The sequence below is a fragment of the Diadema setosum genome, chromosome 11 (genome assembly GCF_964275005.1).
Source record: "Diadema setosum chromosome 11, eeDiaSeto1, whole genome shotgun sequence".
Classification (NCBI taxonomy): Eukaryota; Metazoa; Echinodermata; class Echinoidea; order Diadematoida; family Diadematidae; genus Diadema; species Diadema setosum.
Window position 1 is genome coordinate 8,669,197 of NC_092695.1, and position 14,701 is coordinate 8,683,897.

The window sequence follows — 14,701 nt, forward strand, 5'->3', positions numbered from 1 at the left end:
TACTTACCTGGGGGGGGGGGGGGGCATAATGCCCCCCCCCCTCGATGAATTCCGCGACCATTCCGCGGCGCAAAATTTTTTGACCGCGTCGCTCGCTGACTTTTTACTTTCAAGTCTCGCGCAACTTTTGAGACCAAATTTGTCGCGTCCGGGCATACCGTTCCAAAGCCACGCCCCTTCAAAAAATTTTCGTCAACCCCAAAATTGCTCAAAAACGTGATTTTGTGTACAAAGTCAATACAAATTGTCTTTTTTCAATTAAATCATATAAAGATTCATATTTTCAATTTTAATGGCTGAAATAAATTTATTTTAGTATAATTATGCTTCTAAAGATGTGTATGACAAATTCTGCTGAAAAACAACAAAAACAAAAGTTCGAAAAAAAAGGAAATACATAAAAAAATCATAAAACAATAAAAAACATAGGAAATTAATTTTGATACTGATTTTTTTTAAAGCACAAATGTTCAGAATGTCACCAGGAATATTTACACTAAAAATCAGCATTCCATAAGCTTTTATAAGCCAATTACAGACGAAAATGAGTTTTTTTTTGCATATATTTGCATAAGTAATTAATCTAAAATAAAAAATACATTTTTTGAAAATTTAACTACTCAGTCTTGTAGATTACATCCGGCTTTATGTTCATGCTAAATTTTGCGGCGATCGCGCGATCAACGGCCGAGATCTGAAGGGGGCCATAATGCCCCCCCCCCCCCGGAATTCAAGCTTGCTAAATAGCCCAGGTAAGTTAGGGTTAAAGGTGTTCAACATTTATGGGGAATGATATCCAAATATGTGAAAATTGAGATCATTCAGCAATATGAGAACACATCACAACCATGCTGTTGTTGTCTTCTCATCCAGCGATGGCATCACCAAAACTTTAACAATATTCATAACATTTGAATGAACGGTCCAATATTTGTCCTCACTCAATCCTCAAAAAGTGGTATCACTCTGGTTTGTATTTAAGAATGGGACTGCTCTATACTTTCTGTTATTACCAGCTGTAGATATTACGCAACTGCACCCAGGGAGCGACTTTCGCGTCCTGGAGTTAGATGTTCCGAATCCTCCTGGGGTGTTTTTTGGTGGCAATGGAACCATAATCTACTACTCGTACAACAACAATCCCATGAGTCAACAGGTCAGTTTAACACACACATAATATAGCAGATAATACTTTGTGCTGCTATATTGACACAAAACATTAAAATGGTTGTGTAGATGATTGTGAATGAGTGTGTATGAGTGTGTGTATGTGTATGTGTGTGTGTGTGTGAATGTGTTTTGTTTATCAAGTTTAAGAGAAAAATTACATGAGATTGTATTTCCCAGAAGCTGTTATTTAAGTTAATCAATCTGCGAATTGATATTGGTCTCCACTACCTGTCCCTGTAGACACGAGCGAATGTAAGATGCTATTAGTATTACATAGACCTGTATTTACTAGTACACTGTACTGTGTTATTACTCTCATTCAAGAATTTTAATGTGAATGCTGTTAATATGTCATAATGATTTCATTTGCCTTAGTGGGGAAATAATTTTACAAACTGAAACTGAAACCAGAATGATATGAAACAAACTTTGAAAAAAGTCGCAATTAAGTCATTATCTGGCAAAAGACCATTGTTTTGATAGTAAACAATGCAAACAGAGCTCTGTAGTTCGTAAAAGTTGTGTTATTATCTCACCATGATATTCATGAAATTTGTGATCTTTTTGTTGTGATGTGTGTTCGCATGTTTGAATTCATGGAATGTTCTTAGTATTGTAAATAAGTGATCAGTTAGCATAAAGGGGAAGACATAGACCTTTCTTGTGTATGATAAACACATTATAAATTTGCGTGTAAAGAAGAGTACCGAAAAAGTTGAAATTTACGCGAATTTCACGCTACCTTAAGGTAGCGCGAAGACAAAAGCACGCGAATATTTTTGCGTGCAATATGTTCCAGTACTTGATGTCATGATTCCGCGGAATAAAAAAACACTCAAAACTCTTCTTACACGGCAAAGCGCGAAAAATTGATCACGCAAAAATATCCACTTTACCATGGGAAAGCCGAGCACGATGGTAATGTATATGTCATATTGATTGACAAGAAACAAAAAAAAAAAAAATGTCAGCTACAAAGTGTAAGTGCAGACTGTCGGTATCACACATACTGTGTAGATGATTTTGGAAGGATATTTGACACTGCAAAGTGATGGCAAAACATCCATTCTACAAAATGTGATTAAAGATGGTGGCATGTTGCTGTACAAAGAAGACATTTCTGTTGAATAATCTGAATTTTGATGTATATGCTCAGTACTGTATATGCTGTAAATTGAGATCAGGCGATTAAGAGATTACCAAAATATTCTGCATCTCTCTACAGTATGTTTGTTTATTTATTTATTCATTTATTTATTCATTCCTTCATTCATTCATATATCTATCTATCTATCTATCTATCTATCTATCTACCTATCAACCTATCTATCTATCTATCTATCTACCTATTAACCTATCTATCTATCTATCTATCTATCTACCTATCAACCTATCTATCTATCTGTCTATCTATCTACCTATTTCTGTCTCTTCAACTTCAGCCTTAACCCTGCCATTTTTCATGAAATTGTTTTGAATACAGAAGATTTGGTCGATTTTGATATTGTGCGCATCAAGTATGCAGTATCAAGTGTATCATTGTGGGCATATTTTTTCCTACACATTATTATAGGATTTTTCTCCTTTAATTATCTGGTAATTTGCATCACGTTGCAGAATGTTGGAGTGTGCTATGACAATAGCGGTTATTCCTGTTATCAAGGGATGCCAACTACTGTAAGTACATTGTAGATGTAGGAATTTCATCTAATTCTTGAAGCATTTGTTCCCTTTTGACATGTTACAGCAAGTTTCATCAATATCACAGTCCTTCATGGAAGGGATTGTTCCAGGAGATAACCGTTGTAACATTTTGAGACATTGATGATGCTTGTTTTGAGCAGATTATTACAAACATCCAAATTGTGGCAAACTTCTTTGTTGTCTGAACTTCCACAATAAAAAAAAAATCATGCCATTTTCATAGCTGGCTCCTATAAATTGAGTGAATCAAGTGAACAGAATGAGAAAAGGTCCATCAAAGTGAAACTAAAACTAATAAAGTTATGACACATTTAAAGTGTACCAATAGCCTGAGTATCATGTATGCCGTATTTGTAGAATATACTTGAAACATGTCTGTAATTTTTATTTTATTTTTGTCACTCTTATTTTACTTGATTTGGGTCAATGATATTGTCAACTGAAGAGTAAGAAAAGTGAACATTCAAAGGCAGCATGAATGACTAATATGGTATTTGTTACATTATTTTCCGTGTCGGGGTCCACTGTGTAGAACTTAGTGTATAGAAATGGGAAGATGGGGGATGTGGGAAGTTGTCAGTGACTACAAACTTTGGTAGCTATCTTGTGAGACTGGGAACAGTGATTTGTAGGCAGTCAGAGTTTTTGTTACCGTGTCACAGGAACTTCTAACCTTTCAATTTTCAAAGTATCAAGTCAATAAATCAAGCTCATCAAGTTGATTGTAAATGAGATTTAAGATTGGTTTGCAGGTTAGTGGAAAAAATTATCATTTTAAAGAATATTATGAATTTATGAGCACTCTCACTCTTACTTTCTCATTTGTCTCTCTAGTTTTGACCACAGATAGACAGTAAAGATATCAACCTATAGAATGCTTTACTCTGGAAACTAAATGTATTCATTATTGGTCAAGAGGTTTTTATCAGAACTGATTGCTAAATTGCCCTACATTGATGTAAATAAGCACTGAATTGATATAGTGCTTTTTAGTATTAGCCATGATAAAAAATTATGGGCGTACATACTTGAGCACGATTCAAACCTATGACATCCTGATCTCCGGACAGGCGTCATCTCGACTAGACCACCGAGCTTTCGCCCGACAGCAATTAGTGTTGATTCTATTCCTTATAGCATGCAGCGGGTACTGCATAATTATTCAGATTCATGAAATTCTTCCTTCGAGATGTTTTTATTGCAACTGACTGACAAAGTGCCCTACATCGATGTAAATAATTATTTACGACGATGTAGGGCACTTTGTCAATCATAAATAAACAATAAACACTACAAGTGATGTAAAAAAAAAATCATTTCAATTTTTCATAGAAGTGATAATGTAATTTCTTCTCTCCCCAGGAGGACTGTTACAACTACATCCGATATGTCTCATCGTTGGGAGGACAGTGTGACAGCAGTAGCTGTCCAAAACTGTATTTCTGTGGCACGAACGCGCTGAATCCTGCTTGTTTCTTTTGTGACTTTACAGTCGAAAGTGGCGTAAGTGGATTTATGTTTTGATACCTTCATCAAACTCACATGTGATTTTATGCACTTACCTGATATCCTTCCTTCTTGCCTGTCTTCTTTTTATTTTTTAACACAGCAAGTCCTGATGAAATTTAGCTGCAAAAAAAAAAAAAAAATCACCAGGTCTTCGTCAAATTGGCAACTCTGAATTTATGGTGTATCCTACAAAATGTTTATTTGAGGATGATGAGAAGGAATTGGTTAAATTTGTGAAATATATACAAAATCAGATTTTAAAAACATTAATTTGCCAATTCAATAGGTATTGAGACCTCTTAAAATGCATTGGCCATATGAGAATCAATTGTAACTTGAAGCAGGAAATAAGGGGCTCTTTATCAAAACTCTGCAACTGAATCTAATGACAATGTGTGAACAGTAATTGGCTCATACAAGAGACTTTTGTACCTCACCTGACCCAAATGCTCAAGTGAGCCATTGTAATTATTTGTTATGTGCCATATGCTGTGTTTTGTGCGTCGTGTTATTTGCATTGCCCATCATGCATCATCATTGCGTCATGCAGATTTTTTTTTTTTTTTACATTTTGAACTTCTTGAAAACCTCATGATGGATTTTCACCGAACTTGGTAGGTAGTGTCCCTAGAAAGATTGGGGGGAGGGGGGGGGGCAGACTGAATTTACCCCAGGTGTGCGTATGTATGTGTGTGTGTGGGAGGGCGGGGGACCCCAGAACCCCCAAATTAGAGAATCTTTATACCATAGGTACATATATTCTTCTATAAAACCAAAAATATGATGTACTTTTAAGTTCATATGTGTGGCAGATTAATGGCTGGCCCCCTTTGGGCCATAGGACTGAATTACGGGCCATATTTTCACATTTGATCTTCTTTTCGAAAATGCATTGTCAAATTTCGTACAAACTTGGCAGATATTCTTGCCAGTGGATATAAAGAAATTGAGACCATGCCCCCTTAAAGGGTCCCCAAGCTCCCCATGTTTGCTGTGTTCTAAGGTAATAGTCTGCAAGAATGCGTGGAGGATGATCTTGATTGAGATAGTTGGGTGAGCACTAGACCCAGTGAGTGAGCAGTGACCTCAGGGATCACTCCAAAATCTTCAAGTGATCCCTGAGGTCACTCCAAAATTAGTGAAAATTGACATTTTCACTCAAAATTCACTCAGATTTCACTCCAAACTCACTCTTTTCTGTTATTCACTCCTTCAAGAGTGAACATTTTCACCCTTCTCTTTTTAGAGAGTACCCAATGGTAGCTACATGCACATACGTATTAGTTTTGCACGAACAAGTCACATCCTTGTCAGCTGGTCAGCTTCCAGGTTATTTTTCTGATAATTTTCTCAATGGACGATCACCTGTATATGTATACCATGTCCTGATTTACTGAAAAATTTTCTGTCGATGTTCTTGGCGTGAATTGGGGATCAGTGGCGTAACTACGGGGGGGGGGGGGGGCACGTGCCAAAATGGTAATACAAAGGTTAGTAAACTGCTTTTGAAATCAACATGAAAGGGTGATCAAGAAATAAGATAATTTTCTAAGATTTCTTTTAACCATGATTAAAGAGGTATACATAGAATGTGAAACATCGTTCAAAAAGCCCGGAGCCGACAAAAGATTGTGATTCAGCGTGATTCCTGGTTGGCATTCTGAATTATAAGCAGGATGTGCGCAGTGTACTCAGAACATCCGAACGGTAAAAAGAGTCGCTGCAATGTTGCATGCGCAATGTGATAACAAAATGTACACCTTTGTACCTTACGCTTCGTTATATCAAAGCTAGATCATTGATTTTGCAGTGTTGCTTTACATACTAGTCTATATTAAAATGCCGTGCATTGCCAATAATAAGACTTGACCTTGGCTACTAGTATTTCCTAACTTTTTCATGTGTATAAAACACGCACACACACATAAACACAAACAATTAGGGGATGCTCTATAGGGGATGCTCTGAAGTGAATATTTTGGACATCCTTCCCCGCTTGGTCACTTCGACGCCCCCTCGCTGGTCATACCTCCCCAAATCACGAACATAAACCGACACCCTTGACTACCAGTGGCGGATCGGGGGGGGGGGGGGGAGCGGCGCATCGGGCATGGCGCACCCGGCGCCCCCCCCCCCCCTTAATTTCCAAAACGAAAGATGTAGCTACAATCGGCAGTTTTTGGACTGTAAAATGTCAAAAATTTCAAGCTCGCTCGCTCGAATTTTATCGTTATGCCATTCTCCTAATGTTGCCGCCAGTAATTGCAAGCATTAGCGCCCGGTGCGCCAACTCCCCCCACCCTGAATATCCAAAGCGAAAGAATATAGCTACAAACGGTAGTTTTTGGACTGTAAAATGTCAAAATTTCCAAGCTCGCTCGCTCCGCTCGCTTGCATTTATTCGTTATGTCATTCTCCTGATGTTGCTGCCAGTAGGCCCTAATTATTGCGAGAAGTTGTGCCTGGTGCGTCCCACTTAATTTCCAAAGCGAAAAAAAAGCTAAAAACGGCAGTTCTTGGACTGTAAAATGTCAACATTTTCAAGCTCGCTCGCTCCGCTCGCTCGAATTTAATCGTTATGCCATTCTCCTGATGTTGCTGCCAGTAATTGCATGCATTAGCGCCCGGTGCGCCAACTCCCCCCACCCCCCCCCCCCCCCGAATATCCAAAGCGAAAAAATATAGCTACAAACGGCAGTTTTGGGACTGTAAACTGTCAAAATTTCCAAGCTCGCTCGTTCCGCTCGCTTGCATTTAATCGTTATGCCATTCTCCTGATGTTGCTGCCAGTAGGCCCTAATTGCCAGAAGTTGTGCCCTGTGCGCCCACCTTATTTCCAGAGCGAAAAAAAAGCTACAAACGGCAGTTTTTGGAATGTAAAATGTCAAAATTCTCAAGCTCGCTCGCTCTGGTTCTCCTGATGTTGCTACAAGTAATTGCCACCATTTGCGCCCGGTGCGCCCCCTCCCCCTTAATTTCCAAAGCGAGAAAATATAGCTACAAACGGCAGTTTTTGGACTGCAAAAATTAATGTCAAAATTTCCAAGCTCGCCTTGTCCGCTCGCTCGCATGTAATCGTTATGCCATTCTCCTGATGTTCCTGTCAGTAATTGCCAGCAGTTGCGCGCGATGCGGGCCCCCTCCTTAATTTTCAAAGCGAAAAAGTATAGCTGCAAACGGCAGTTTTTGGTCTGTAATATGTCAAAATTTTCAAGCTTGCTCGCTTCGCTCGCTTGCATTTAATCGTTATCCCATTCTCCTGATGTTGCTGCCATGCAGTAATTGCCAGCGGTAGTTGTGCGTAAGAGGGGGAAAGACCTATCCCTTTCCATACCCTTCCCCGTTCAGTCCTTTCACTTCAGATTGACAAATTTTAAAATGTTTCATGTGCACCAGGTCTGTTACTTCAGTTTAAAAAAAAAAAAACGTGCAAAAGTTCCGTGGGGTGGAGGAGATATCTAGATAATTTCAATTAAGGGAGGGTTTCCCCTCCCCCTCCAAAAGATAAAAATAGTATACACTTCTGGGATTGAATTTTTTCCAGATTACATCATGAAATATATGCGTTTACGAGATATTTTCATCTGAATTCTAAAAATGTAAAAGCACACTCGTATGCAGGGGCGGCGATCCTTGAGGACGGGGGCGCGGACGGGGGGAGGGGGGGGGGAGGGGCAAACATATCATTTTGATGCCCAATGATTCCCGAAATGAGGAAAAATTTCTTGCGTTTTTTTCATAGAAAACTGTCCAAATATCTTATCCAAAGTGTGCTCCAGATTGCAGAATTTCAATTCTGAAAATGCAAAGAAAAAAAAACTCTGGCGTGGGAGGGAAATACCCCCTCCCCCTTTCGGTCCTTTTCCTTTTTTCTTTTTTTTTCTAGATTGGCAGATTCCCAAATGTTTTACCTTAAGTGTGCACCTGTCTGTCACTTCAGTTACAAAAAAGAACACAAAAGATCCACCGCGGGTGGGAGGGGATAGCTTCTTAGCTTCTTTCAAGCAACCCTTTTCCCGCTTTGTTTCCCATTAAAGACTTTAGTACACTGCACGGAGTGACAGCTTTCCGAATTTCCCATCAAAACTTTTCATTTGTATTTATATTATAAGAATGCAAAAGCCCACTCGTATGCAGGGACGTCGATCCTGGAGGACTGGGGGGGGGAGCAAACATATCATTTTGTCCCCCAATAATTCCCGAAACGAGGAAAATTTTCTGGCGTTTCGTCCAAGTCTAAATATCTTACAGTATTCAAAATGTGCACCAGATTGCTGAATTTCAATTTTAAAAAAAAGCAAAATCTCTGGTGCTTGGGAGGGGGATGCCCCCTCCCTTATCCCCCTCTCACCCCCCCCCCCTCTGCCCCTTTCCCTATAGCCTTTGTACACTTTTCAGATTTACAAAAAATTCTGAATAAATCTGAGGGCACAAGAGACTTATCACTTCTATTCCGAAAACTCGAAATTTCATTCATGTATAAAAAGGGAATATCCCCTTTTAATCAACCCTTTCCTCGCTCACTTCCCCCATCACAGATCACTTTTTTTTTTCTAATTTTCAAATTTTCCATCAAATATGCGGATACGAGATATCTCAAATTCAGCTTTAAAGGACAAGTTCACCTTCATGCACATGTGGATTGAGTGAATGCAGCAATATTAGTAGAACACATCAGTGAAAGTTTGAGGAAAATCCGACAGTCCGTTCAAAAGTTATAAATTTTTTAAGTATCTGCGCAATTACTGCTGGACGAGAAGACTACTACAGTGTGTGATGTCACATGCGCACAACGATTAAAAATGAAAATAAAAAGAGAATTTCACAAAATTTTACTTTTTGAATAAAGTGCACATTTCTTGGACTTGTTACTGATGTATGTTAAGGATAATATTATTCCCCTTGCCTTCTGAAAGAGAGAAGTCGAATGTTCTTTTGTTATGCGAGAAAAGTGAAAATAAGGTGAATTTTCTTTATACTTTCTTTATACCCTTGTACTCATGTGACATCACAAGCTATAGTAGTCTTCTCATCCAGCCATGACTGAACAGAAACTTTAAAAATTCATAACTTCTAAACGTATTGTCTGATTTTCCTCAAACTCTCTCTGATGTGTTCTACTAATATTGCTGCATTCACTCAACCCACATGTCTATGAAGGTGAACTTGTCCTTTAAAAAGGCAAAAGCTCCCCCGTACTGGAAAGGTGGTGAAAGCACTCGCCCACGCCTTCTCCCTGCTCGCCCGTCCCCTCCCCCATGCATACAAGTAGACTGTGGCTACACTTTGAACGTAGACAGTTTTCCGTATATGCCACAAATTGTGTGCACCAAAACGTTAATGCAATCAGAAAATACAGAATCTCCCTCGTGTAGGAAGGGGGAATAGGGCTTATCCCCTCCCACCTTCTCCGATTGACCAATTTCCAGATATTCCAACAAAAGTGTGCACCAGATTGTTGAACTTCAATTCTAAAACTGAAAAAAAAAAGCTCCCTCGAATATGAGAGATGTATCTTGCCACTCTCCTATTGCTTGCCCCTCTATAAACTTAGAACATTTTGGGGAATGACAATTTCCGAATTTTTCACAAAAAGTGTGCTTCAGATCGCTTTATTTCAATTCGAATAACGCAAAAGTTCCGTCGAGTGGGAGGGGGAATCCCCCTCCCACACCTTCCCCCTAAGCTCTACCTCACTAGACTTTGTACATACACACAGATGATGCACACTCGGAATAAGAGCTAAATTCTATGATTTTAACACTTCCCTGAAAAAGGCCATATTTATTTCTTAAATTATTCTTTTTTTTTTCAGTGGGGGGGGGGGGGGGCGGCGCTGGAAAAATTCTAAATGCTGCACAAATGTTTGCACCAGATCGCTGAATTTCAGGTCTGAAAATGCGAAATAATCTTCGTGTGGAAGGTAAAATGCCCCTTATCTGCACCCTCGTGTGCTTGCTTTTTCTGCTTGAATTGCTTAACATTGTTCATGATAGTTATTCATCGTAAAAATTAATACAATAAATTTGTTTAAAAATACCATTTTATAGGCAATTTGTTCATTGTAAGCTACATCAAAATATTTTGCTAGTATACTTTAAACAAGTGGGACTGTTTCAAGTCGATAAAACACGCAAAACATTCTTAAAATTGCACCATTTACAACATCAAAATGCAAAAAATTCTCACCGTGGGAGCGAGGGTTTATAGTGACCTCGTCTACAGCCACTATGTCTATTTTCCAATTGGTCTACTGGCAAATCGTCTATTACCGATTCGTCTAATACCCATTTGGTCTACAACTTGTTTTGTCCAGTACCCATATTGTCTAATAGTCACTTTGCCCACTACCCGTACTGTCTAATACCCAACTCGTCTAAGGAGCATTTTGTCTACTAAACAATTGATGTAATAGCCAAATCGTCTACACTCACAATGTCTGTTTGCCATGTCGTCTAATATCTATTTTGCCTACTACTAGTTAGTCTACTCCCACCTCGTCTACAAGTCATTTCGTCTACATTCACTTTGTCTAGTTATCATACCGTCCAACCCTTAGTTTGTCTATACCCAATATGGTCTATACCCATCTGGTCTACTCCCAACTCGTCTACTCCCAATTGGTCTACTCCCAACTGGTCTACTCCCAACTGGTCTACTCCCAACTGGTCTACTCCCAACTCGTCTACTCCCAATTGGTCTATACTCGTCTATACCCAATTGGTGTACTCCCAACTGATATAGTTTTACTCTCAACAATTTACCCAAACTGATCATTTCCATCTGTTCATGCTAATAATGAATATACCACTTTGTCTAGTGTCCAGTCCGTCTCACTGTCATGAACTATAAACCCTGCCCTCTAATCAATATTAGACTATTCTAGTTGTTAATTATTCCGCACATGCTGAATATAAAGACATACTAATCAATGGTGAGACATGACTATCCAGTCTACATTCTGGCCGTAAAATGACTAAATAATGATAAACTAGCTCAGTTACAATCCTCCATCACAAACTAATTGTCAGTCATACGTAACAGAATTACATTTGATATAAATTACACATCCACCACAAAAATAACACAGCAAGTTTTTCACACTGTGGCATTATCTTTTTTCCCTAAAAAAATGTCATAATTAGAACATAAAAATTTAAACCAAATGGGGCACCAAGAGTGTTCAACCTATTTCACTGGGAAAAAAAGAAACTGGATGAAGTATACTTAAATAACAAAAAAAAAAAAAAACTATAACTCGTAGTAGACCAGTTGGGAGTAGACTAGTTGGCAGTAGACCAGTTGGGTGCAGACCAGTTGGGAGTAGACCAGTTGGGAGTAGACCAGTTGGGTGTAGACCAGTTGGGTGTAGACCAGTTGGGAGTACACCAATTGGGAGTAGACCAGTTGGGAGTAGACCAGTTGGCAATAGACCAGTTGGGAGTAGACTGACTGGTTATTAGATTAATTGAGTATTAGACAAGGTGGTTGTAGACCAATTGGCTATTAGACAAAATGAGCTGTAGACTATGTTATTCATAGACCTAATGATTAATAGACGAAATGGTCAATAGACATAATGGGTGTTAGACGAAATGTGACTTAGACAAATTGGACATTAGACATGTTAGATAAAATGGTTAGTAGACGAAATGACAATTAGACTAATTGGTATTTAGACAAAATGGTTGGTAGACGAGTTGGTAGTAGACGAAGTGAGTTTAGACGAGATGGCATTAGACTAGGTGGACAGTCGACAGGGTGGTTGTAGACGAGGTGCCAGTTTACCGGAGCGAGCACGTGACACCCCCACACCCCCACCCCCACCCCTCCCACCTCGGTCGCCTGCATGACATTCGGTGGAAGAATTAATAGAATTTTATTTAAATGATACCATTTAAGGCAAATTGTTCAATAACAATTTACATCAAAATATTCTGGTACCTTAAACAAATGGAAATGTTTCAAGTCGATAAAACAAAACAAGTTCTCCCCATGGGAGGGGGAACATCCCCCTCCCACATCCTCCCCCTCCCCTCCCCTCCCTCTCTCGCTCCGCTCGCTCGCGTTCGGTCGCGTTCATGATATCAAGTGTAAGTATTAATACAAGAAGTTTATTTGAATGATACTATTTTATAGCCAAATTGTTGATAATAATCGACATCAACATATATTGCTATACCTTAAAAAAGGGACTGTATCAAGTCGACAAAACGCGCAAAAACATACATCAAATTCCACCATGTACAACATCAAAATTCAAAAAGTTCTCACCGTGGGAGGGGGAAAATGCTAATCAGTATCATCAGAATCTCAAATGATGAATTACACTATAATTTCTTAATAATCACTATATTCCTATATATTCATCGTGACTTGTTGGAGAGAGCTGAAGGCAGCCCATTTCAGTAAGTGCTTATCCTATATATAAAAAATGCTTATCAATAACTTCATGCAGGTATTCAAAACGTCTGTCAAATCTATTGTTGCAGTTGACGAGTTGCAACTTTGTGAACAATGAAGGCAACATCGGGGACCAGACTTGTGAAACTACCAACCCCGATGGCGGCTACACATTTGCACGGACTAGGGACGAGAATGCTACTGTGCTGTACATAGGTAAGGCCGATGTATCTTGCATTGGTTCTCAATGATGTGATTATCGGTGAGATGGGAATGCATACGGCAGCACTCTGAATGGAAAGAAACGGACAGAAATAAAAATGGAAATGAATGCAGAGATGTTGGCAGCCTGCAATTTCCACGACAAGTCTTGCAGGTATCAGCTTCAGTATTTAAGAAAAGGATGACAGGTTTACAGCGTGCTGTCACATAATATGAAATGCTTGTAACTGGTCACTTATGGAGATGCCATCAAGCTTAAAATCATTGATGTGGGTCCACATCAGCCTACAATGCTGAGGCCTTACATAGCAAGGGGAAGCACCCATTTTGTGGCAAACATTTTTGTGTTGAATACTTGCATATTATTGTAAGTGAAAAAATAGCAAGTGATGACTGCAACATCATTCTAATATATTGCTTATGTAGCTTAACTGCTGAATTCTAAGTCGTTACAGACTGTGATAGACTGTGATTATTCCACAATTTGGGTACAGGAGACTGGAATTTGATATTTATACTTCCTGGCATACTGGTTTTTCCTGTAGTCTGTGGATCTCAGAGAGGTAAACCGATTCTATAACTCGATTTTCATCTCACTATCTGGAAGGAAAGCACTGCGTCCTCAGTCCCTTCGGACTAATGTAGTCCCATCACGTTATAGTACTTGTTAGTACATACGATGTTCACGAACATATTGACAGGACGTTTGCGACGCATACATATATCCAGGATGATGTAACATACGACGGTTGTTTTCCTATCCTGCACCAGACATGGTAACTATGTGATACATGCCGATATTATATGAGATTTGTGATATGTGATTTGTCGTCGAGTCATCACAAGTGTCTCCGTATACCACATGACTTTGATGAATATGGAACACGTGCCTCGTTTGATATATCACCAATATTTCCATACTTCGTGATACCACATCGCCCTTTGCAAATATTACCTGGAATAACTTACCGAAATCTTTTGACACTGTGGACGGCTCTTTTTTTAATCATCTTGTGTTCATAGTGTTCTGAGTTTTGCTACATTTCGCAGTTTCATTTGACCCGCCATTATGCCGACCCCGTGTAAACTTGACGATGTGGAATGCATTGCTGACGCAGTCTTAAAGCGATACCTAAAGGGAGAAGAATTCCTGAATTCTATTCGTCAAGCAGCACTGGCGTAGCCAGGGGGGGGCGATGGGGGCGGTCGCCCCCCCTAAGATTTGGACCGAGGAGTTGGGAGGCGGGAAAAAAAAATGCGTGTATACTGTATGCATGCACATGAAGCGGGTCTCCTTTGCAACCTTTCATCAAATAAGATATATTTTTTTGAATATTTCACTCAAAGTGTGCACCAGATCGTTGAATTTCAATTCAAAATATGCAAAATCTCTCGTGCTTGGGAGGGGGATACCCCCTCCCAAACCCTCCCCCTCTTTGCCGCTTTCCCTAGCTAAGTACACTTTTTAGATTAAAAAAAATTCTGAATAATTCTGAGTGCACAAGACTTTTCACTAATATTCCGAAAACTGAAGGTTCCCTCATGTATAAGGGGAATTTCCCCTTTTAATCGACCCTTTCCTCCCTCAGCCCCCCCCCCATCATTTTTTTTTTTTGATTACCCAAATGTTGATTCCATCAAATATGCTTATTATGCGTATACGAGATATCTCAATTTCAGCCTTAAAAAGATA

General features: G+C 39.3%; 1 protein-coding gene across 1 annotated transcript in view; it reads left to right on the forward strand.

Annotated features, from left to right (window-relative positions):
• LOC140235005 (semaphorin-5B-like) overlaps positions 1–14,701 on the forward strand; it is a 107,202-nt gene that overhangs the window by 719 nt on the left and 91,782 nt on the right. The window contains 4 exon segments of the mRNA XM_072315041.1: positions 1,017–1,156; positions 2,788–2,847; positions 4,237–4,377; positions 12,876–13,002. Of these exon segments, the coding sequence (XP_072171142.1) occupies positions 1,017–1,156; positions 2,788–2,847; positions 4,237–4,377; positions 12,876–13,002 (468 nt within the window).